Genomic DNA, 26,767 nt, shown 5'->3' with positions numbered 1-26,767 from the left:
GTGGTATACACCTGTAATCCCAGCAACGCAGGAAGCTTGACACAGGAGGCTTGTAAATCTAAGGCCACTCTCAGCCACTTAGTGAGACTCTATCTCAAAATTAAAAATAAAAAGGGCTGGGGATGTAGCTCAGTGGCAAAATGCCCCTAGGTTCAATCCCCAGTACCTACAAAAAAATAAACATTTTTAAAAGGTGGGTGGTGTTAGGATTTAACTCAGTGGTAAAACACTCATGGGTTAATTCCCCAGTTCAGCAAATAAATATATTATCTACAAAGGGGGAAGTATCTATCTTGGAAAACTTGAACATTCTTATCTACCTACATGCAACTCAATTCAACAAGCGTTTATTCTACTCCTACTACATATACAAATCATTAAACTACTTAGGGAGTCTAGCAACTTCAGCCTAGAGAGAAAAATCCTACCCTTTAAAAAGCAGGGTCTTGAAAGGTTCTCAAAGAATTGTTTCTTTTGCCAGGCACAGTGGCATATGCCGTGATCCCAGCAACTCAGGAGGCTGAGGCAGGAAGATCACGTTTGAGGCCAGCCTGGGCAACTTAGTGAGACCCTGTCTCAAAACAGAAAATAAAACAAGTAGGGATATAACTCAGTGGTAGAGCACCCCTGGGTGCAACATATAACTGAAAAAAAATTTTTGTTTAGGCTTCTTATCCAAAAATAACAATAAAGAGGTGGGGTATGTTATGTCAAAATGCGGCAAAATTGATGAGCCCAAAGATGAAATACTAAGCACCAGCAAGAAACAAAGGTTTTTTTCTTTTCTTTTTTCAATCTGAATGTAAAGTAGCAATAAGATTGGTTTTCCTTGAGAAGAAAAAAAATTGTTTATTTGATTTGCCTTTACTGACATCAGTTATTCAGGTCAGTACAACTGGTCACTAACACCATTTCAGAACTTCTATGGCTAAGACAGACAAGCACCAAGAATGCCATGTATGCTTTTAAACTGCCAGCTTTAAAGCAACATCAGTATCTCTATTCCCAGTGACACTGAGAAAAGGCAGGAAACTCACAGCTTGGGCTCTGCAGACCCAGTTGTGATATGGCAATAACAACAAACAGAGTCAGCATCTGGCTGCCTCTTAAACAAACTTGCTCAGCCCATTTCATCCAACAAAAAGATGCCATCTCAACAAGTCATTCAAGATACATGTCTCCTGTATGATACTTAAGATGTTTCATTCATCTCTGTGTTTTTTTGATATAATAAAACTAAAACTGTCCCTTATCATTAGGTTGATTTTCCATGAACTCCTTCCTTTCTTTGGAAATGGCACATGCTTGGAATTTTAAAATCTGTTCAGAAATGTGGCAGAACTGGGTTACTAAGAACTATGTTGTAGCCAGTCTTGGTTTATGATGTGTCTCATAATACCCACTGGTAGTGTGCATGAAGAAACTCACTAGGAAACCAGAATGTCTCTAGACTCTCACTGCCCTCAACTGTTTCCAGCTGACCAAATGCTAAAGAAAAAAGAGACCAGTACACAAAGATGTGGATGTAGGAGATAGAGGGCACTTACCTGGTCACGATCTCCTGCAAAACAGCAGCTTTTCATGGTGCATGAGTTGAAGTAACCCTGATTGTCAAACTGGAACACTGGCAGGCGGGAGTGGATGTCATAAAGTACAGGGGGCAGGCGACGCCGCAGGGCCAGGAGCTGGGTCCCATTGCTATTGAATCGCACACTCATGGCACTTTGGAGAGACAGGTTGCCACCATAGCGCAGGAGAGAACTAAAAGCAGAAAGCACAGGGATTCGGCATAAGTCAGGCTAGACAAGAGTCTGCAAAACACACTGAATTTATTTCTTCACATATGCTCCTTCAGGCTTACAAATCGAAATTTCAGCAAAAGCATATTTCTATAAATCAGTTAGAAAGTAATAATGAGGATAAGAATTGCTCCTTGGTTGCATTAAAACAAATTACTTAAAATGTCAGGTTCCTTCAATCTTCAAAAGGCAAATTTAAGAAAAGGATAAAATACTTTGAAAAAAGAGAAATATTAAAATCATTAGATATTTTGTTTACCCAAGCTAAGTGCATACTCTAAGAGATACTCATCAAGACCCTGGAAAGGAGTCATGTCCACCTTAATGGCTAAATCATGGATGGTAAAATGACATATTTATCCTTTGTATTAGAGACACAAGAACCATCAGCAAGAACAATAGATACTTTATTCTATTCTGGATATTTTTTCAATAATAATCATAATTAAGCATAACAAGCATTTATTTTTTAATTTTCAGTCTGTTCTCACAATTTTTAATTCCATATGGCATATCCAGGGAGTAAATATTAAAGAAAAAATTTAATTTAGATGCAGAAAAAGTAGTATAACAATTGAAAAAGGAAGATGACTTGTTTCCCTTTATAATTCCCATATTTATATTTAGCTTTGAAATCTACTTTGGTAAATGCACACAATTTCATTTATCTAGCTTCACTAGGGAGTAGTATGATTTGGTTAACCTAAAATTCCTTCTATAGTTTCATGATGTTCATAACATTTAAAAAAAAGTTATAGTATGATTCTAAATAATTTCTTCTGATGATTCAGAAGATACTTTCAATATTACAGTGAACTAGGATAGCCATGAACTTTAAAAATTACACAGTACTCATTTTATACAGTATTCGTTTTGACATACACTTGTCTGTGTACGTTTTATCTTTCCGGCAGTGATATAGTAACATAGTGTCCAGATGTTATTACTGAGGGATGACTGCCTGCCAACATGCCATAACCAAGTTCTCTTTTGTATTTTATGTTCACTTCTTGGAGCACTGAATTACTGGGTAGGAAAGAGAGGCAAAGTATGTATGTCAGATATATGGAGAAAGGAGGGCCATGTCAGAGCTAATAACCTGCTCTGCCTCACATAGACATTGTCACGAAAAGGAAGTAGTTTTAGAGAAAAAAAGGCTTATAAATTCTAGAAATTATTACAGCAATGGAAAGGGCATCAAGAATCTAACTAGAGCCTAACAGATTTGAAATTTTTTTGTATGTGTGTGTGGTACTACAGATTGAAATAAAAAGTGCTCTACCACTGGGCTATATCCCCAATCCTTTATATTTTTTGGGACAGGGGTCTCACTAAGTTGCCAAGGCTGGCCTCAAACTTAAGATCACCCTGCTTCACCCTCTTGAGTAGCTGGGATTATAGAAGTGCACCATCACACCTTGCAGATTTGAAACATTTTAAAGAAGTTTTAGAAGCATTTAACCAGAGAAAACTTAAACTGCTATTTGTTACTGGAAGAAATAACACATTTTCTTTTTGGCAAGAGAGTGATACCGCAGATTAAGGAGACAAGAAAGGAGATATTTTATGGGAACTTTAAAACATAGCAAGGTCATAAAAACAGCCTGTACTACCACTACACTCAATCCTGTGTCCCCCATCCTCACAAATCAGTCTTCTCACCAAAGGAGGAATGCTCTGGTGCTATGGCTCTGTAGAAACAGGGTTGGGTAGAACAGCCTGAAATCCTCTTATGAGTGGAATAAAGGGAAGAAAAAAAGAAGAGACAGAAAACTATCCCTAGAACAGCCATCAAGGAACAGCCAGGTATCCCTGTAGTCCCCAAGTAATAATCCCTGCAGAGAAATGCTTTTATAATGATCCTAAACACAGACCACACTCACTCACATACACAGAGAACAAATGACAGGGCTGTTAGACTCCAGGCATTTCCTTTACTGGGTGCCCTGGCTGCCACAGGCATGTGGTGTTATCTAAACACTGAGCTCAAAAACAATAAGAGGCTTTCAATCCAAGATCAGCTTGGGATGTGCAAATAAACCAGAATCCATAGGACTGGGGGAGGGGAGTAGAAACAAGACTCAACAGAAAGAAACTTGGCCTGCCCCACTAGCCATAGCAGCAGGATTTGCATCAGCCCAAGCACCCTGACAGGAAACTGGGGACTCTAGAATACGCTCTTCCTGTCTGTTAACAGGAACTTTCTCTGCCCATTCTAGTCAGGCCTGTATAGAGGAATCTGCCCAAAACAAGCATGTGGGCCCATCTCATCTTGGTCTAAGCTACTTGACCCACCATTTGCAACATGGCCACACTACAGGGGTATGTTTGTGGACTTCAGGATAGTTACTAACTTCTCTCTTGCCTATACTTCTAGGCAGGGAACCTGACTCACACAATGAAGGTGCATAGGAATCTTGCTCCTAGAATGTTTAGGGGTGCAATCTACAGAACAGCAATTACCAACATTGAATCTTTCATGTTTGGGTACAAAATTTTGATTCCTTCCAAAGGAATGAATGACACCTGAAATACAGAAAGTGATTAACTTCTCAGAAGGGCCTCTGAGCTGGTTATTCCTGGTGAAAATAAGGATGCTTTAGTTCACGAGGGAGAAAAGGCTTAAAAGTAGTTTGTCCTCATAGTTAGGATATACAATGTCAAAGATTCCATAGCTCATGGTTTCAAGAGTAATAGGCATAAGAAATCATCTAGAATTTTTTAAAAATGTAGGTTCTTGGCATCCACCCCCAGATATTCTAATTCAGTCTGGGAAGTGGGCCCAGGTATTTCAATTTAACAAGGAACCCTGGTTCATTCTGATGCAGGTGACTCTCTAATGACACTTTGAGAAATGTGATCCCATTTTGGAATGGGGGTAAGGGGGCAAAATGAAAAGATAGAGAAATGATAGATTACCAGAATCTCAATGAAAAGTTAGCCACAATCACACAATATGGCGATTTTTACAGCCCCAAGTCTATTAGTAATGACTCCAATTCCTTTTAAGGTCAGAGTTACTCTCTACTAACAACCCCCCCAACACACACACACCGCCATTTTTTTCTGTCCTCAACATATTCCCTGTTGGAGAAGAAATTTCTCATTTCCTCTGGGAAAACCAAAGGTGCTTCTATGTAACAAGAATGCCTCAATCTTGATTTACTTTCTGGATGCTGATCCTGATGAGAGAGATGCTTCTGTCTCCACTCCTCTAGAGAAATGGCTGCCATCATAAACCCCGATGATATGAGCAGTATCTTGAACGAACTAGCCAAGCAAGTTAAAATGACTTCAAATAAAAACATTCCTATAGGAAAAATAAAAGAAATGCATTATTCCCAACCTATCTTCAACTAACTATTTGCTGTAAAATGCAACAGGAATGCAGTAGGAGGTGATCCAAAGGTCAGCATGCAAAAGACCTGGGGAAAAAAAGCAAGAGTACCTCTGAATATCAGGAAAAAGTCCTCACTGCATTTAGTTTATTGTTGCTTATTGAAGTTACAAAAACAACAACAAAAACTCAACTGGACTTCTTGAGAGACAGAGAGAGAGAGAGAGAGAGAGAGAGAGAATGAGAATTTTTTTTAATATTTATTTTTTAGTTTTTGGTGGACACAACATCTTTGTTTGTATGTGGTGCTGAGGATCGAAACCGGGCCGCATGCATGCCAGGCGAGTGCGCTACGGCTTGAGCCACATCCCCAGCCCCTCAACTGGACTTCTTAATTGTTCTAGCAGTGTAAAAGCACTTAACCAAGGTTAAAGCCTTGGAATAGAAGAAAACAGGCTGAGGCTGTTTCCAGAAAAAGAGAGTGTTATATCTAGCACAATAAAGGGAACTGAAAAACCTTCCAAGCCTATGAACCTAGATTACCATAAGTCCATAGTTAAGTAGTTTAACTGATGCTGCCTAATAGTGTCTACAAGATTTTCCAAAGCGCACTGGCATGAATTTCCCCATATTTTCTATGTGAAAATTCTATAAGACTTGTGCAACATATGGAATCAAGACAGTACTCCAACTCAGACATCAGAACTGGTTCATACTACATGCAAAGAAGCATAAGTGAGGTCTTCCAGGTTGGGGGTAGATAAAAACTTTCATCAGTTTCTACTTCAGGACAGGATGACCTATAAGGGACATGGGACATTCTGTAATTCCTATAACACAACTCTTAGAATACAACAAATCCTAGAAGATACTAGAACTAGGTAAAAGTGAGCAAATTCAGGGAGTCATAGTCCACCACTCATCCAATTCAAGTATGCTTAGGGTCCCAATAATCCCTTAGTCATTTCCTTTATATAAGCTGGAAGGGGGCTAAAGAACCTGGGTATGCATGTGGGTTCTCTCGGCTTTTTGTTTGTTTAGTTGTTGTTGTTGTTGTTTTTGAGATGGGGTCTCTCTATGTTGCTCAGGCTAGACTTGAATTTCTAGGCTCAAGCAATCCTCTTGTCTCAGCCTCCCAAGTAACTGGGAGTACAGGCTTATGCCACCATGCCTAACTTTTTGCTCTTTTTCTAAAACAGTACAATCCTCAGTCTCAAGACTGAAATTTCTTTAAAGGAATTTAAACTGTTGGGCAACTAGTCCAAGAAAAACTCATGGTATTCTGTGACTAAACAAATTTATTGTTCCCTGAATATGATTCACCACTAAGCTTCTCTGGCTTAAAATATATTTATGAGTTCAGTGTACTTGCTGAGTATCCAGAAATTTAAGTTTTACAGAGTTTGGCAGAAGGGTTTGACTCAATTCCTGTTTAGGAGGTCTTTGCATAATTAAATGGCATATATGGCCCATCCATTAAGCAAACATGAATGGCAGGAAATGTGGTATTTCTAATCTTCATCTTCCAGAACCAATCATGCTCAGGGCTAATGCATTCTAGAGGCCAGGTAATTGCTTCTGGCCCAGAGATCCCAAAAGTCACACAGTGTCAAAACAGGCATCTAAATAAATTAAGAGGCAGTACCATAACAGTTATCTTCTAGGATACTTACAACTTTCTCACAGGATTAAGAACTCAATATTTAGTCATTAGAGTTCATCAGATGGCCTGGCTAATTAAAACAAAAACAAAACCCTTTACCACAAGCTTTGTAAAATAGAGAGGAGTTTGGTAAGCAGCCACTTAATCTTCATCTTACATAGCATCAGCCCTGACCTCACAGTGTATAAAACTGTGGAGGGAGAGTTCAATGAATAGTGGTTGTTAGGAAGAAGAAAAAAGCAAGTTGAAGGAGGTAGATTAGGACGGCAGTTGCTACAGCAACAGTAACAGTGCAGGAGTGGGTGGGAAGATATGCAGATAAATAGGCAGTTCCTAATGGCAGGAGAAGAAACTGGGATGGGTTCACTGAGTACCAGGTGACAAGGCCACAAAACTAGAGGAATGTTAAAGAGGAAAGAAGCAAAGTCTGGTGGGGGATGGGGGGCCGAGGGAGGAATCCTAAGCAGATGAGGGTCAGAAAACAAAAATTACAATTTAGTACTTTGTAAAATTAACTCTTATACAAAGAGTTGAAAACAAATGAAGAATATGTCAAGAGCTTTGTAATGTTTTGAACAACCAATAAAAAAAAAAAAAAGAAAAAAGAAAACAAATGAAGAGAGGAAGGGAGCTGGGGTTGTGGCTCAGTGGTAGAGCACTTGCCTTGCACACGCGAGACCCTGGATTCAATCCTCAGCACCACGTAAAAACAATTAAAATAAAGGTATTATGTCCAACTACAACTTAAATAAATACATAAATAAATAAATAAATAAATAAATGAGGAAGGTCAAGGCAAGAACTCTTTCTTCAAACTGCTGATTGATGAGACAGGATAATACAGGAAAATGGCTTCTTTCCTACAGGAACAATTCACTGGGAATACATCTGAAAACCAAAGTTGGCAATACTATGAATGTTTCAGAACAACGGCTTTTAAATGTTTTCATAGTAATCCTTTGTACTAAATACATTTTACATAGCATCCCAGTACACCCACATTCTTTTAGTATAAATTTGTCAAATGATGCTTACCACCTACTATATGCAATACACTATTTTTCTTTCTTTCTGTATTTAATACATATTTGTGACCACCTAAATTGATTTCACGACCCACTAGCATGAAAGAGCATGCTATTTAGTCCCCTTGCTTCCACTCTTCCTGAATCCCATCACATTATTGCTTTGCTGAAAAACCTCTAGTGACTTCCCATTTCATCCAAAGTAAAACCCAGATTCTTTACAATGTCAATAAGGCCTTAGATAATACCACCTACCCTCATCCTTTATGTCTCTGACCCTAGAACTCTCTTCGTACATTACTCTAACCACATGGTGCCTCTTTTACTGTTCCTAGAACATGCCAGGCATTTGCACTCGTAGATTCTATAGCCTGAAATGTTCCTTCCCAAATATGAGTTATCTTTTCCGGGTGCATCTGAACCTTGAATAATATTAGGTACATAATAGGCATTTAATAATAGCTGTTGAGTAAATGACCTAATAGATCATGAACAGCAGCAGTATAAAAAACTCTTGACTTAGAACATTAAAATAAAAATGCTCAAGGTTTACACAGCTCCTGATATTTGTCTGACCACAAAACTCAATCCTAAGAGGCAAGCAGCAGAGCAGCATAAAGTTACAGAAATAGGGACCAGGGTTGTGGCTCAGTGGTAGAGTGCTCACCTAGCATGTACTAGGCACTGGGTTTGATCCTCAGCACCACATAAATGTAAAATAAAGACATTGTGTCCACCTAAAAAAAAACTAAAAAATAAATATTAAAAAAAAAGAAAAGTTTCAGAAATAGGAGTAGGTACACAACTGTAGCTCACAAAATTTGCGAATGACAATTCAGGTTTCCTTCTCTTCACATGATGCCACCTTCATCCTTCAAGAGAGGTAAATGAATCCATTGCTAATCACTTACGTGGCCAACAAAAAGTAAGAATTTAAGTATGCCTAGCTTATAATCCCAGTAGCTTGAGAGGCTGAGGCAGGAGGATCATGAGTTCAAAGCCAGCCTCTGCAACTTAATGAGGCCTAAGTAATTCAGTGGGAACCTGTCTCAAAATAAAACATAAAAAGGGCTGGGGATGTTGCTCAGTGGTTAAGCACCCTGGTTTCAATCCCTGGTATAAAACAGAAAAAAAAAAAAGGAATTTAAGCAAGTTTATAACCTCAGGAGGCTGAGGCAGGAGAATCATAAAGTCGAGGCCAGATTCAGCAACTTGGCGAGGCCCTAAGCAACCTTAGTGAGACCCTATATCAAGATTAAAAAAGGGGGCTGGGGTTGTAGAGCACTTGCCTTGCATGAGGCCCTAGGTTCAATCCTCAGCACACATAAAAAACAAATAAAAAATAAAGACATTGTGTCCCTCTACAATTAAAAAAAATAAATTAAAAAAGGGGGGAGGTTAAGGATATACCTCAGTGGTAAGGCACCCCTGGTTTAATCCTTAGAACCAAAACAAAGAATTTAAACATTTTTGAATTCCTGCTAACTATTCTAGATACTGTGCCAGGCACATTGATTAAAAAGATATGATAAGACGAATAAAACCCCATCAACGACTAAAAAAGGATAGGAAATCCACCAGTTTCCTTCCATAACGTGAATGGTGCTGTAATGAGGGGTGTGCTATGAGAGGACATAGGAACAATAAGTACTCTCCACTGGGGAGACAGAAGTGGGAGTGGTCTTAAAGAATTTCTGGAAGAATAACCTCTGCTTTTTTTGGGGGGGGGTGGGGTGGGGTACTAGGGATTAAACCCAGGGGCACTCAACTACTGAGCCACATCCCCAGCCCTTTTTATTTTTTATTTAGGGACAGGATCTCACTGAGTTGCTTACGCCTCACTAAGTTGCTGAGGCTGGCTTTGAACTCATGATCCTCCTGCCTCAGCCTCACAAGTCTCTTCGATTACAGGCGTGCACCATTGTGCCTGACCCTTCTGCTGATTCTTAACAGAGAAAGTAGGTGAGTTGACTCAAATTATTAATTAGCAAACTAAACAAGATAAGTCTGGATATGTTAATATATCCATAAATTTCTAACGTACTGATGAGCAAAAAAGTTGTACAATGATTATAGAGTAGTATATCATTTGTGTAAAAACCACATGTATACATAAACAATACCATATGTTTTCTAAGGGAATCTGTACAAGCATATAGAAGCCAAAAAAAAAAAAAAAAAAAAAACTTCTGGAAGTATATAATATAAACTCATAATACTCAATACCATGAAGGGAAGGGGAAACGGACCAGGGATAGAAGAGGTAATTAGAGGAAACTTTAACCCTATTGACAATTTCAAAAGGAGAATATTATTATGTTATTTGTATTCTTTTTTTAAATTTTAGCCAGGCAGTATTCTGGCACATGTCTATAATCCCAACTACCCTGGAGACTGAGAAAGGAGGATCACAAATTCGAGGAAAACCTGGGCAATTTAGCAAGACCCTCTCTCAGATTAAAATTTTTTAAAAAGGTCTGGGGGCTTAGCTCAGTTGTAGAGCACTTGCCTAGCATGCACAAGGCCCTGGGTTCAATACCCCATACCACAAACAAAAGAAAAAGATGAAAACCAAAACAAAACAAAGCAGGAAATTTATAGTGGTACATCCTCAGAAGTTTTTTTTTTTTTTTTCACATTTTATCATTTATATGTGTACTCTCAATTGTGTGAGCACACATGTAGTTATGTCATATGTGTGACTTCACGGAACCACCATCACAATGAAGATACTTATCTGCACTATCACAAGATTTTCTTAATCCTCAATTTAACTCCTGGAAACCACTAATTTGTTCTCATCTTTATATTATTTCATAAATATCCCATAAATGGAACCCAAGGAGTAAGCATTCTTTTTGAGATTAAATTCTTCTTTCAGCAAAATCTCTTTGAAGGTGGGCACAGCGTCACACACCTGTAATCTCAGTGGTTTAGCAAGGTCCTAAGCAACTCAATGAGACACTGTCTCTAAATAAAACACAAAAAAAGGGCTGGGATGTGGCTCAGTGGTTGAGTATCACTGGGTTCAATCCCTAGTACCAAAAAAAAAAAAAAAAAGTTCTTGAAATTCATTAAAGTTATTGCATCTGTCAATAGTTCCTTCTTCTTCTTTTAATCACTGAGTAATATTCTATGGTATGAATATACCACAATTTGTTTAGCTATTTATTCATTGAAGGATATGTGTATAGTTTCCTACTTTGACCCATTCTGATTAAATCTGCTATAAACAACCATGTATGAACTTCTGTATGAAAATAAGTGTTTATATCTTATATAAATACTCAAGAGTATAATCGCTAGGTCATAAGTTCATCTTTAATTTATAAAAAAACCACCAAACTCTTTTCCAGAGTAGCTATACCATTATACACTCCCATCAGCAATTTATGAAGCTGAGTGGTAGGTATAGGAGTTCATTTTACTATCCTACTTTTATATAAATTTGAAAATTATTTTGTAAAATGTTTTAAAAAGAAAATGTGAACATTTGATTTTTTTTTTTTGGGGGGGGAGGTAGGGGGAGGCTACCAGGGATTGAACTCAGGGGCACGCAACAACTGAGCCACATCCCCACCCCTATTTTTTTGGATTTTTATTGAGAGACAGTACCTCGCTGTTGTTGAGTCTGGCTTTGAACTTGTGATCCTGATCCTCCTGTCTCAGCCTCCCAAGCTGCTGGGATTATAGGTGAACATTACCACACCCAGCTAAACATTTGATTTAAAAAATAAGAAAGTCCACTTGATTTAGGGTTCTGATATCATCTCTTCCTGAATAACTAGACTTAGAGAGAGTTATTATAGGATGCATAAGAAATGGTACATGCTTCTAAATCTCCCATCCATGCACTAAATATTCCCCTGATGCTATGGTCTGAATCTAAGGTTTTCAATCTGTGTTTGGTGTGAAGGAATAGACACAGGGAAGCTCTGGCCTAAAGCCCAAAGACCCTGAGTCTGGCTGAACTTGGCAGCAAATTCATCACAGACTTCTGCTTCCATCATGCAAGACAAGTAAAGTTGTGAAATCACCTGGGTCCTATTTTTAAAAATGGCAGATTCACAGGTCCCATTCCTGACAAACAATTTAATCTCTAGTTATGGACTTCAGAATGGAGCACAAGGTAATTCTGAAGTTTGAGGATACCAGGTTAGGTTAGGATACCAGAGCTTGGAGTTCTCCAGTGAGCAAAATTGATTCTATAGCTCCATCTTGTGGCTTAAAAACTAGAAAACAATTTCACTAGAACACCTGGCTTTCTCCCACAAAAATGACAAGGTGTTCAAAGCCCAGCAAGAACCCCTCTCACCTCCACTTCCTCAGAAACAACATTTTGATCCATGGCATTTTACTCAGGGATTTCAGGTCCAGAAACATTACAAAAAATTCGCTTTGAAAATAGACTATTTTTAATTTTGTTTGTTCTTTATAGTTATATATGACAGTAGAGTCTATTCTGTCATATTTATACAAATATGGAGTATATTTTATTCTAAGTAGGAACCCAGTCTTGTGGATGTACACAACGTTGAGATTCATTGTGGTGTATTCATATGTATACATAGGAAAGTTATATCAGATTCAATCCACTGCCTTTCCTATTCCTATTCCCCCCATCATTCTCTTCATTCTCTTTGTTTAATCCACTGAATTTCTACTTTTCCCCACCCCACCGCACCCCGCCCCTTGTTGAGTGTTAATGGCTACATATCAGGGAGAACATCTGACCTTTGGTTTTTTGGGGGATTTGGGATAAGCACAATACTATGCATTCATTCAACATATACTAAGCTTCTATAACATTGCAAGAATTGTGCTAGGGTCTAGAGATTAAAGATGAATGACACATGGCTCTGTCCTTTAAAATTCACAGAAAAGCACAAGTAATAATACTGATTAGCACAAGTACCTCCTTTCTGAGAAGCAATCACTGAGTACTGGGAAGGATTAGAGATATCCTTCCCAGTAATCAGCTGGAGGTAAAAACATAGTCATTTAACAATTAATAATGGTAAATGCAGTGGCTAATACATGCAACATGAATGCCACAGACCATAACTACTTTATAGAAGTAGTGAACCGAGAAATCCTTTCCCCTCCTAAGGCTAAGTTTTGTTCATTACATACTTAACTGTTGGGTCCTAGGGACACAGTGAGTAAAGGAAGAATATGTAATAGGGAGGTCTAGCAAGGAAGTTCTCCCTTATGGGTTATCACTTGACCTCAGTAACTAGGAACTGAATAGTTAAAGAAAAAAGGAAAAATTCTCCTCTGTTTGTTTGTATGTTTGGGAGTAATACAAGGGGAGAAGGGAGGCTGCATGGAGAAAGAACAGACTGCTTAAGGAGTTTTGATTTTATCCAGTAAAGTAGGTCATACATTCATTCCAAAACAAAATTATTTTTTTCTTAGAACATCTCATATTATAAGTTTTGGACATGGATGCAAATTAAACAAAGATCATAAGAAGTTGCTAAAGCTCCTGCATAGGGCAATAGTAAAAATTATGTTTAAGGATATTGCTATTAGAACAGGCAAGTCAGGCATGGTGGTGCACACCTGTAATCTGGGCAGCTTGGAAGGCTGAGGCAGGAGGATCTAGAGTTCAAGACTAGCCTCAACAACTTAGTGAGGCCCAAAACAACTTAGTGAGACCTTGTCATAAAATAAAAAATAAAAAGGACTGAGAATGTGGCTTCAGTTAAGTGCCCCTGGATTTAATCCCCAGTACCCTCCTAAACAAACAAACAAACAGGCAAGTTAAAGAGAGGGTGCTGGGGCTGGGGATGTGGCTCAAGCAGTAATGCTCTCGCCTAGCATGCACGGGGCGCTGGGTTAGATCCTTAGCACCACATAAAAATAAAATAAAAGATGTTGTGTCCACCAAAATCTGAAAAATAAATATTAAAAAATTCTCTCTCTCTCTAAAGAGAGAGAGAGAGAGAGAGAGAGAGAGAGCTGTTGCCTTATGCAAAGTCTGATATGGATGTAACATGCTGTGGCAGCTTTGTGAATGGCAAAGAATGACCAGGCACTAACAGAACAAGGCTGGTTACAGCAGAGGGAGAGACAGAAGAATTACCCAGGACTGAGACTTCAGCCAGAATGATTAAAAAGTGATGATAACATTAATAAAAACAAGTTAAAAAAGGAATACAGTGTTAGGGAGAAAACACGGCCTTTGTGTGTGTGTGTGTGTGTGTGTGTGTGTGTTGCTAAGGATTGAACTCAGGTCCTTATGCATGCAAGGCAAGTACTCTACCAACTGAGCTATATCCCCAGAGCCAAAACAAGGCTTTTATTAAGGGTTTCAGTGGATAGGATGCTTGCATGAGTATTGTATGACTATGTATGGTAAAGATGAGTGAGTGGGAGAAGAAAGAAAGAAAAGAGTAGCTAACTAGAAGGCATATCTTTTGACTAAGAGCTCATCATTCTGAAAATCAAACTTCACTGAGCCCAGACTTGTCCACTGCAATTTTCTAACCATCTAAACTGCTGGCTCCGGTTGGGGATGTGGCTGAAGTGGTAGTGCACTTGCCTGGCGTGCGTGAGGCACTGGGTTCTATCCTCAGCACCACATAAAAATAAAATTAAAATATTGTGTTCACCTAAAAAAACTAAAAAAAAAAAATGCTGGCCTCTCCTCTCTTTCCTCCCCTTCTTTTGTCCCTTTAAGCTAGCTCCCTAAAGAAATGATTATATTGTTACAACCACTAGAATCACAGGGAAGAATGTAATAACACACGTGAAGCAATAGTGGCCTTCAATTTTTTTTTAACAATATGATAGGATCAACGCATTAATACTACATGTATATAGGTGAATACATTTGTATATAAGTATACAACCATGAAAACACTAGCCAGACCAAGATATGACTACCTAGGTCAATACTCTAGGGATTGGGTAACCACTACTCTAACTTCTCTAACTGTTTCTAAATGTTACACAAATTGAATTTACAATATAGATCTGTTTGATCAGTATCTGGCTTTTTTCATTCTACATTATGACTATGAGATTCATCCATGTCAATGTGTGTATCTATAATTAATTCATTTTTATGTCTGCAGCCATTTTATTGTTTGGCTATTCCACAGTTTATTTACTCATTTTCCTTTAAATGACATTTAATTTGTTTCTAGCTTTTGGCTATTATGAAAAAAGCAGCTGAAATATTCTTGTGTATGACTTTGATGCAAATATGTGTACACTTCTCTTAGGTATTCCTAAGAGTGAAATTGCTGAGTGAAATGTTTAGCTTTTGTAGAGATGACACTAGCTTTTCCTAATTTAGACTCACCTAAAATGTATGAGAGCTTCATTTGTTCCACACTCTTTTCAATACTATTCATCTTTTTTAAGTTTTATCTATCTGGGCATATAGTGATAACTCATTATGGTTTTAATTTTCAATTACCTCATAAATAACAAAGTTGAGTACCTTTCAAGCACTTATTAGCTATATGGATATCTTGTTTGGTGAAGCACCTGTTCAACATTTCTGCTCTTTTAAAAAACTGAATTTAGGGGCTAGGGATGTAGCTTAGTGCAGAGCGCTTGCTTAGTATGTGTGTGTAAGACCTGGTGTTCTATCCCCAGCACTGAAAAACAAAACAAAAAAAAAAACCTGAGGTTTTTGTCTTTGGTTTATAGTTCTTTATATACTCTGGATAGCAATTTTGTTCAACATATGTATTACAAATGTTATTATCCTTAGCTTATCTATTAACAAACGAAGTCTGACAAACAGAAGTTCTTAATTTTAATGTAATCCAACTTATCAATTTTTTTCTTTCATATATAGTGCTTTGGGGATCTTTTTAAAAAAATTTTAAGAAATCTGTCCATTCTAATGGTTCTACATTATGAAAAGAAGAAGGTCAAGATCAGGAAAAATCTTCATTCCTTAAAGTTTAAACAAATGTCAAAGCATAAGGCACCTTTTCCAGCCTTTGATGTTGAACCTTGAGCTCCATTTTCCCACAATAGCATGAGCAACCTTCAAATGCAATATGGCAGAGATTGTCCGGCTTGTATAGAAGGCAAAGATTTACATTTAATATGATCTCTACAGAAGCAAGATTGACATAGGCGCTAAAGAGAGAAAGAGATCTCTTTAACCTAGAGATCCCCAAAGGCAGACAAGGTCCTAAGAACAATTTCTTTTGAAAATGTGAATTTGCACCTACTGTCCATTTTCTGTTATATCATGTATACAACACCTAAAAGCACCATCTTATAAAGTAAGTCTCTGTATGGATTCCTGGCTTGCCCTAGTTTTACTGAGTGGGAAAGAACCACTCTCTCTATTATCCTTGTCAAAGCAAGACACTGTTACCTGTCACAGAACTAACAGTTCCTGACAGATACTAAAAAGATCAGAAGGGTGGTGGGTGAGCAGACAGCTAAAACATGCAATGAAAAAGGTGAAATAAGCAAAGTGACAGCAGAGGGAATTCTGCTTTTTCCTGATTCTTTACTCATTAGAAGATCTCAGTTCTGAAAATTGTTCAAGGGCCACTGCAATAGTCTAAGCAAGACATAAGTGGGATGCTGGCAGCAACAAGGGACGACAGTTGTAAAAAGATAACAGCAGATATAATCTAAATGAAGTAAATGAAACCTTGTTCAAATATTCAATATATTCTTATATATGTGACATTTTCTCTTATTCAGTCAATTATACTCATCACCTTTGAAATCCCTAAAATCGACCCTTCCAACTCCAATATCTATAGGGCCAGGCAAATAATGAAATGAGGGGTTTTATCTATATCAAGACATAAAGAAGTGGTGGGACCTGGACACATCATCAAATTTAAAGGACAGCCTGTGACTAAGTTTTGGCTGACTACTAACCATATGAGAACCAAGTCCGAGAATATGAGATCTTGTGACTTTTTCAAGAGATGTGAGAAACTGCCATTTTCTGTGTAATATGCCAATCTCTATTATATCATGTAGAACAAACAAAGACTGTGTGTGGGTTCAATCTAGCCTATGGGCAGCTAGTTTCCAACTTCTGTTCTAAGGTTTCACAGCAAAATAAGTAGTACATGCAGCTTTCCAGGATTAGAAAAGCAAGAATCTTGGAAAGCCAACATAAAGACAGAGGCTGGGCCAATGAGTCAGGGAAAAGGGGTTAATTTTTAGGGGCAGACAGTCTAAAGGAGTTGGAAAAGTCTATCAGAAAAATCTGACAGGAATTCTGGAAAAGTTCTACTGCAAGGAGGCATAGGTCAAGAAAAACTAGAATGTATAGGGACACTATCTGATTTGGGGGGGGGAAGGGGAAAGTGGGGATATATCTGTATATAAACACAAGTTATTTCACCTCTTTATGCCTTAATTTCCTTGTCATTAAAATAATAACAGTGCTGGGTACAGTGGCACAAGCCTATAATTACGGCAGCTCAGGAGGCTGAGGCAGGAGGATCGCAAATTCAAAGCCAGCTTAAGCAACTTGATGAGACCTTGTCTCAAAATAAAAAATGGGCTGGGGATGTGGCTCAGTGATTGACTGTCCCTGGTACAATCAATCAATAAGAACTTATTTCATATGGCTGTTGTAAGGATTAAATAAGGTGGCTATTCAGGTAACTGTCATTACCCCTGGCATGTGTAATGTTCAAAAAGTTAGCTATTATTTATGATTACAAGGCATTAAGAGGTAAAGTAGTTTATTAAGGATCATGTGGCTATTAAGACGTACTGCCTGGATCAATACCCATATGTGTGGCTTTGGATCCCATACTCTATAAGCCATTAAGTTCTTCTGTGTTCCCATACCTTGCTAGGCTAGTTTCTTAATCTGTACAATGAGGAAATCGGTGATAACTAAATTCTTTTCTACAACTGACATTTTATTCTTCTAGCTAGCTCTCTAATCAGCTTATTTCAGGGCAGCAGTTGAACATAAATGTCTCTGCTCACACATCTACAGGCTATCAAACTAAAGTAGAACATTATTGATTAGGCTTGAAATAGGCTACAGAAATCATTTTAAAATTGAATAATCCATAGGTTCAGCCAGAAAGGACTCAATATAAGGCTTACCTCATGGCTTCAAGGAGATTATATTCGTTTCCAGAAGGCCAACAGCCCTTCCAAGTAGGCCCTGAATTCACCCACCTACATGTCCATGCTATTATAAGCTGGAAGTCACTAATAAGGCTGGTAAGGAAACAAAATAGGCTCTAAACCTGAAATGGTCAGAACATCAAGCAACTCTTATCCTTTTGAGGTCAAGGGTCTCTATGAGAACCTGGACAAAGCTTTTGTTCCAAGGGAAAAAAAAATGCTGCATATGATTGCTCAAATAGGCACCTATAATTTCACCTGTAATTTTAAGAGGTTCACAAATACCCTAAAATCTCTCCCTATACTTTATCCCTAAAGTACACCTATCCTGTTCCAGGCTTGTCCTCCCACCCAAGGGACTCAGAACCGCCCCAAGATCTGGGATAGGGTTTCTAGGCAGCTGTGCTCAAGAGACAAATTATCTACTGCAACTCAGCATAATTAATCCTATATGGAAAACACAAAGCGCCTTCTCTCCCTCCTCCATACCAACTTGCACTGAGGGAATCTGAACAGAAAAGATCTGTAATTCCCAAAATCCACTTTGTGAAATTAAGAAGTATTCTAAGAATATGTCATGCTCTTTTCTACCTGATGCCCAGAGAGCCTCACTGAATATTAGAAGGGTTAGAATAAACAGGCAAAAACATCCTAGTTCCCTTGGCACTGTGCTCCTCCTTTGATTAAAAAAAAAAAAAAGAAATCAGTCAAGATTACCAAATAGCTTTATTAGGTGACTCTTTTCCCTCATGGACTTTGAAAATTATATGTTACCAAAGAAACCACAAAACCTCAACCATGAGCTAAAGAAGAAATCAAAACAAGAAGCTATAATTTCCCTCTAAAATGTTAGAAACACTTTCATTGTTGGTGAGGGTCTGGAGAAAACATAATCTCAAACACAGTTGGTAAGTTTGTAAGTCAATGCAGCTTTGGTGGTGGGGGTATAGTTGACAATTTTTATCAAAAATATAAAAACACACTATTCTTGGGCTGGGGATGTAGCTCAGTTGGTACAGTGCTTGCCTCGCATGCATAAGGCCTGGGATTCAGACCTCCACCAAAAAAACCCCCCAAAACAAAAAATACTATTCTGAATTCCTAAAGATATTTTGCAAAAGTAGGCCAAAACAGGTGTGCAAACATGTTCAACATAGCCTTGTTTATAGAGGCCCCAAATTGGAAACAAGTACTAGTTTTTAGGTATGTCACATTAATGGGACATCGCATAGCCATTAAAAGAATGAGCCAAATCTGTAAGTGCTGACAAGAAAAGATCTCCAGGACATGTTAATTGAAGGTTCGGAGGAGTTGAGAATAGTGGATATTACAGGCTCTTTCAGTTTCTTTTTCTTCTTTTTTAGTGGTATTGGAAATTAAACCCAGGGGCACTTTACCACTGAGCCACATCCCCAACCTTCATTTTTATTTTGAGACAGGGTCTCATTTAATTGCCTAGGCAGGCTTCAAACTTGTGATCCTTCTTCCTCAAGTCTCCTGAGTTGCTGGGATTATAGGCATGTGCCACCATGGCCAGCAGTCTAATTTTTTTAAAGTATACACATGCATGCTAATATCTGCATTAAATTATGTCCTGGAAAGACTCTTTTTTCACTGTTGTTACCTTTGGAGAGAATAAGTAATTAGAGACCTGGAAGTAGAAGAACCATCTTAATATACAAACATTCAAAAAGCATGTCAGGGTTCTTCTTTCTTTTTTGTTTACCTTTAAATACTTAAATAATTGTATGTATAAAACCCTAAATGTCAGTGTAAAACTAAATAATAATCATCACTTAGAAATTTTATTAAGAAAGGAGCCCTTTGTAAGTTTAACAAGGAAAGGGCCCATGCGATGCATAGCAATAAACTAGTGGAGGAGACTGGAAGAGAATCAAGAGGAGAATTAAGACACTCCTTCCCCTTCTTCTCTCAAGACACTGCTGACATCATGAATTACTCAAGCTTTCCACTGGAGATGAAATAGCTCAGTGCCCCACTCCTGTTGCCAGCTATTCATTGCAATTTTAAGTGAAGGAGATAGTACATTAGGAGAAAGTTGGCATAATCAGTCCAAACCCTGCCTTTTGTAGTGTGGATAAGGCAGAACAGTTGTTCCTAGAAAGTGTGAGTGGTAGAATACTCTGCTGATGAATATTAGAGATTGTCTTCCTTGAAGACAGCAGATCTCCATAAGCACACAGTGCAAAGGCACATTAGGGGCCTACCATTACATGCACTGGAGAAACAAGAGTCAAGTGTATATACAACAGAAAGGCCTAGAAAAAGCTGTGCTGTCCTGTGGTACCTCAGGGAGCCCTGCTCAACACTAGGGACACTCCCTGCCTACACAGATCTGCTGTAATAGTTTCAACTCCCTTTGACTGCCTCATAGAGAGAATTAGGTAAGACAAAAATTCAAGGAAGATAATTCTCTATACTTAACTGCCCTTTCATCTGAGGCCCATAAAATATAAACTTACTTACTTTCCATTTCATTCGTCTATATATTCTTTACTTTTATTTAATTATTTTTAAATATTTATTTATTTATTTATTAGGTGTAGATGGACACAACACAATGCCTTTATTTTTATGTGGTGCTGAGAATCGAACCTGGGTCCCGCCTGTGCTAGGTGAGAGCTCTACTGCTGAGCCACAATCCCAGCCCCTATATATTTTTAAAATATTTATTTTTTAGTTGCAGTTAGACACAATATGTTTATTTTATTTATATGTGATGCTGAGGATCGAACCCAGGGCCTTACATGTGCTAGGCAAGCGTCTACCACTGACCTACAGCCCCAGCCCCAGCCCCATCTTCTATAATATTGCTTTACAAAATGAAACTGCCTCCCCATAGGATTTCCAGAAAAGCTAGCTGTCTTTTATAAAGCAAGGTCAGCTTTATGTACAGGTCCCATAAAAGGTTATCCTTCCCTCATGGGATTTTCATGAAAGAACCTCCTACTCAACCCCATTTCCACATCTTTTAATGATGCTTGAAATTCACCCATTAGTGACTTATACCACTAGGTCAAGATTGTCCAAGGTGTGCTTATTTAATAATGAAATCAGAAGGCAAATATACTAGGTCCACAAAACTATAGTGCAGTGGCTCTTAAACTTTTGTGGTCACTGGTCCTTTTTGAGAAATTGATAAAGCAAACAAATTTCCTTCTCAGAAAAATACACTTACATTTATATAATTTGGGGGCTTACAATCTAGAGGAACTCCTTCCAGCCTGTGGTTAAGAACCCCTGGTTTAACAGCAGTGAGTTTGGCAAATCCCTCTCCCCGTGGAAGAGTTCCTGCACATGTAGGGAATGCCAGGTCTCAAGAAAAAAGGCAGGACTGAAGCTACTTGGGGAAGGAGGATCACAAGTTCAAGGCTAGCCTCAGCAACTTAGGGAGACCCTGCTTCGAAATAAAATAAGACTCCTGGTGTGGATGCATGCCTATAATCCCAGCAGCTCAGGAGGCTGGGGCAATTACTTCAAGTAATTGCCTAGAACTGACCCCATCCAGAATCCAGATTACAACTTATAACTCCTCATCAGCAATGTCTATGGATTTCTCATTTTGTTGGCTGCTTGGGAATAGGTTCTTTTGGTTTCAGAAACACCAGTGCATGTTAAGAGATGTCTAATTGAGACCAGCTGTCAAACAAGTTCACAACACTTGCTGGCTAATCACTTTACCTGAGAAATAAGGGAGGGGAAAGTGTGAATTAAGAGGGGCTCACCTCTGAGGTTTTCGGATATCCCAGAGTCCCACTCCTTCCTTTGAATTGGCTGTGGCCAATAACCTGGGCTCCACAGGGTTAAACATGACACTGTGAAAGGCTGATGGGTAGTTTGCCAGGCAGAAGGGCTCTGTGAAAAGAGAAATTATGATTGGTTCATTCTAGTCATCTTTGGGTCAATGGCAGTCAGATGAGTAAACGTATGAATCCAAGTAGGAGCATACTTTTGAATAATCCCCCCGAAGAACCAGAACCCCAACATAGTACACATCACCACAGATACCTTTCCTCAAATTCCCTCCTGAGTCCTTCAAACACTTCTTCATGCAGAAAATACAACAACAGTAATTTAAACACATTTAACCAAATTTTAAGTCACAATACTTAGAAATCATACAGTACCTGAAAAGGGGAAGGTAAACTATTTTACAGTTAGTTAGTAAAACTGAATTCCACATGAGCTAAAAAAATTCATGATCAGTTTCTGGTACAATTATTACAACTTTAATCCAAATTTATTAGTCTAAAAAATAAAAGTTTTAAAACTGCAGTAGATTCAGTGAAGACAAAGCCAAACAGTGAAAAAAATTAAGATAGCGCAAAACAATAGTACAAGGTTGTTTTTTAAATTTTATTTTAATTTTTTTTATGGTTTGCAATGCCTAAATGGCTTAGTGTTTATTTTTATGATTTGACTTCCAGTATTAGAATGTGTGTCAAGAGGGTAGGTATTGGGGATTCAACCCAGGGCTTCATGACCACACACTCTCCACTGAGCTATAGCCCCAGTCCTTTTTTTATTTTATTTATTTATTCATTTATTTACCTTCCCCCCCAACCCAGTACTAGGGATTGAACACAGAAGCATTCTACCAATAAGCTACATCTGCAGTCCTTTTTATTCTTTATTTTGAGACAGGGTCTTGCTAAGTTGCCCAGGACATTCTCAGACTTGAGATCCTCCTGCCTCAGCCTCCTGATTTGCTGGGATTATAGGCATGCATCCACACCAGAATTATGGGTATGTGCCACCATGTCCCACTAAAAATATTTTTTTAAAAACCTAATACTTGAACTTCTTTTGCATTCAGTCAGGTCCCAGTCAACTTCACCTACAACCCCTGTGTCCATCTGTATTAATTATCAGGCTCCAAGTGAGGAAGGAATCACTTTTATGGAACCTGTTAGAGTGAAAGACAGAAAGCACTTTTCAGTCTATGATTTCCAAATACATTACTACATAAGTCTCTGAGCAGGTGAAGTACTCGCAGTCATCAGGCAGTGCAAACAAAGGAAAATCTCATCTACTAATCACATAGAGATTGAGCTGTAAGTGCTTCTTGCTGTAACCTGACTTGCCTGACCCTAAGGACAAGCTTCTATGATAGCCTGAACCTCAATAACAAGCACAGCCCAGCATGTTACATGTTTGAAATATAGAAAAATAAAAAGACCTAGACCCAGCCAGACGAAGCAGGCAGGCTAGTAAACTCAGTGTACATAGGTGTTATCATTACACAGCCAAACTAAAGGGGAGAGGTGGGCATGACAGTGGCACTGGAGGAAAGGGCCTTTAAAGACAGAGAGAGAAATCCCTCTGTAGGAAATGAGCTAAGAAGATGCATTTCCTGAAGAACTTCAGAGAAAGTCATCAAAACAAGTTCTTCAATCACACATCAGAGACTGAAAGAGCACACTTGGGGGCATTCACAAGACAATTTCCATACAGAACATATTTGCCATCATTTTACAATCCTACATGCAGGTAAGGCAAGGTTCTGTGATTTTCTTCAACAAAAGAACAAGCCTGCAACTAAGTTTGCAAGAAAGTGTACAGTACCCCCGTTCTCTGTAAACAACTAAGGATCTATGCATGTCAGCACCACACATAGCTGGCCTTTGATGGTTACCCTCCACAATGAGGTGCCACATCTTCTGCTTCTTGGAGCCACTAACAGCCAAGTGCAAGGGTGCATGAAAATTCACAGGTGGGTGGAGATGAGCTGACAAAGATGCCCCACTTCTGACTACTTAGGGCAGTATGGGACCTCCAAAGACACTGTGCTGCCATGTGACTCACATTTTTTCTCCTTTGACAACATTCACACTCAAATACTCAGGTCACAGCAAAGAACTTGACATCAAACTGTACACACAATCCAGTAGTCTTTTGTCCGGTGACCCTACCTCCATGGGGAGACTCCCGGATGTCCCAAATGAGAACCCGACCATCATCTGAAGAGCTGGCAAAAATGTTGTCATTTACTGGGCTCACTGATAAGCCATATACTGCATCTTCATGAGCAAACACATCCAAGGTCTCGCTGCTGAGAAACAGAGAGCAAGAGAGAGGCACACAGGCACACACATACACACAAACATAGCACAGAGTCCCAGCTCTCTGGCACCTAGGGTGCAGTCTCTCTTCTTAGGAGAAAGTCAGCCTAGCTAAACCTAAAGGATACTGTATTTCCTAAAAGGTAAATGTTCAACTTTCAAATGAAAAAAAAAAAAAAAAAAAGTACTATCAAAGCACTATTTTTATAGATTTCATAAGTATTTTAAAAGTGACTCGATGGTGAAGTTTTGTTTTTTTATTTATCACAGAATGCATCTGTTTATGTCCAGATTTGAGGGTGGTATTTGATTTCCAAAAAGCAAAGGAAAGCTTTAAAGCAGGCTGAATTGATATAGCAGAAGTGGGAGAGAATCTTCTAGCAGTCTGGCATGCTGATTAATAGCACAGATCTACCCAGACTGCCTAAGTTTAGATCCTAGCATCACTTGACTTTAAGTTACTTAACATCTCTGTGCCTCTGTTTCCACTTCTGCAATGTAGATCACACTATCCTTCACAAAATGATTGAGGGTTAAATGAATTAATACTTACAAAGCACTTAGAATGATGTCTGGCACATGAAAGTAAGAAGTCAATAAATATTAGCTGTGATTATTATTAAATATTATTTCTCATCCTCTTTCAATCATTCCCTTAAAATTTTCACCTAAAAAAACTAATTTCATACCAACTCTGCAAATTCCTTTTTCTTTTTATAAATCAAAACTTTATTTCAAAATTATTATGGAATGTATTTAGAAAAGGACCAATGTTTCATGTTGTTTTCTTCAAAAGATAAAAACAATTTTGGTCGAAAGAGATATTTTCCTCTCTTCCTGTGAGAAAAGTCAATCACCTTCACACACCAACAACATATTTACCTTTCAACATCATGAAGGATAACTTGCTCATCATTTCCTGTAAAGGAAAAAAAGTAGAATCTGATAATTCCTGCTAGTTGGTCCCTATCCACATTACATGAAGAATTTAAGTTCTCAGGGTAAAAATATGAATAGTCAGTGTTAATACAAATTAGGAGTTTTACTAAGAAAAGGTTTATAATAATTTAAGGATAGGACATTCTTTATCTTTTTAAAATATTTATTTTTTAGTTGTAGTTGGACACAATACCTTTGTTTTATTTATTTATTTTTATGTGGTGCTAAGTATCTAACCCAGGCCTCGCACACACTAGGCGAGCACTCTACTGCTGAGCCACAACCCCAGCCCCAGGATAGGACATTCTTATAGAGATTTTTAAAAACTTAAGCGTAATAAGGGATAACATAATAACTGTTCCCAAAATGTAGTATTTAGTGGATTAGGAAAAACCTTCAAGGAAATTCTAAATGATCTAATAATTCATTCACCCAAATTAGCTTCCTGTCCATCACCAGCAAAACACTCCTTAACTATGAACCTGGAATGAAATCTCTAACATTTTTATGCCTCAGCTGTTTATCTGAAAATAGAGGTAATAACTGCTTCTACTTCATAGGGCTACTGTGAGCATATGAGTCTGTAAAAGCATTCAAAATAGGGCAGAACACTTGATAAGTCCCCAATAAATATCTGCTACTATTCCTATCCTCTTTATATTTTATAGCATTAAAATTTGATGGAAATGTGATTTTAAATGATGGGAAAGTTTTTCTCTACAACATTTTTCTTTTGCAGTTCTCCTCATTCCATTAAAGGATCTAAAAACAGTACATTCATTATACATCTTCAAATGGTTCATATAGCTAAAATATAAAAATCTAAATATGAAAAAACAGAGAGTAAAAAAATATCCTACTGTATGCTTAAATAGACAACCAACAGTCACTTAGATAGAAAGGTACAAAGAGCAGTAAAGATGTGGCTCGGGTCATCTTAAATTTCAAAGCCTCTACCATGAAATCAATAAACCCATACTGGTGCCTTCTTGGTGCCAGGCACATGCTAGGTATTGGGAAAATTATAAGATTAAGACTCTGCCCAGTCCTTGAGGAACTGATAGTCCAATTGCACTATTAAGGTGGAAGAACAATATGAACAAAAGGCACAAGGGTAAAATACTATAGTGCATATGCACAGTAGTTTAGTGGACTAAGTACATTTCATGGGCAAGGGAAATAGGCTAGGGATAGACTGGGGTTTAGACTGTAAATGGTGGGCACTGTAGGTCAAGAATTCACATGGTCAAATCTTTATTTTTAAATGAAAATTTATAAAAGAAATGCATGAGAAGGAGGGTTAGAGATTGGTGGCAAAAATCACACAAGGCCAATGCAATTGTTGAGGCCAAAGATGAGGACTTAAATCAGGGCAGTGGGAATAGAAAAGATGAGGACCTAAATCAGGGCAGTGGGAATAGAAAAAATGAGGATCTAAATCAGGGAAGTGGGTATAGAAAAAAAAAACAAAACAGAAACTAAAGGATGAGTAGAAAGAGCTTTTGAGATAGATCTGACAGGACTTTGTGACTGACTATATATGCAAATAAAAGAAAGGCAGGTTTGAGGATGAATTTCAAATGAACCATTTAAAATTGCCATTTGTATAAGGCCATTTTTATATGGCCAAAGTCAGCAGTTTTTTCTATCTTAGTATTCTGTTGCTTTTTTTTTTTTTTTTTTTTTTCAGTGCTGGAGATTAAACTCAGGGCCTAACATGGTAAGCAAGTCTGAACTATATTTCCAGCCCAATATTTAAATTGCTTTTAGAAAATAGGTAGACATTCAATGGTAAAATATGTAGCTCCAAATGAAGGTCAGGGCTAAAA

At 38.1% G+C, this 26,767-nt stretch overlaps 1 protein-coding gene across 2 annotated transcripts in view; it reads right to left on the bottom strand.

Moving 5' to 3' along the window:
- Positions 1-26,767, bottom strand: part of Dcaf5 (DDB1 and CUL4 associated factor 5) — a 100,012-nt gene that overhangs the window by 40,616 nt on the left and 32,629 nt on the right. For both annotated transcript variants that reach the window (XM_027929396.3, XM_027929395.3), the window contains exons 3-6: positions 24,882-24,918; positions 23,850-23,989; positions 21,663-21,792; positions 1,548-1,761 (exon numbers count right to left, since the gene is read on the bottom strand). In XM_027929396.3, coding sequence (XP_027785197.2) covers positions 1,548-1,761; positions 21,663-21,792; positions 23,850-23,989; positions 24,882-24,918 — 521 coding nt within the window. The remainder of the gene's footprint in view (positions 1-1,547; positions 1,762-21,662; positions 21,793-23,849; positions 23,990-24,881; positions 24,919-26,767) is intronic.

Source organism: Marmota flaviventris, chromosome 2, assembly GCF_047511675.1.
Source record: "Marmota flaviventris isolate mMarFla1 chromosome 2, mMarFla1.hap1, whole genome shotgun sequence".
Taxonomy (NCBI): Eukaryota; Metazoa; Chordata; class Mammalia; order Rodentia; family Sciuridae; genus Marmota; species Marmota flaviventris.
Note: the sequence above shows the minus strand (reverse complement) of the source record. Positions and strands in the feature narration are given on the sequence as shown.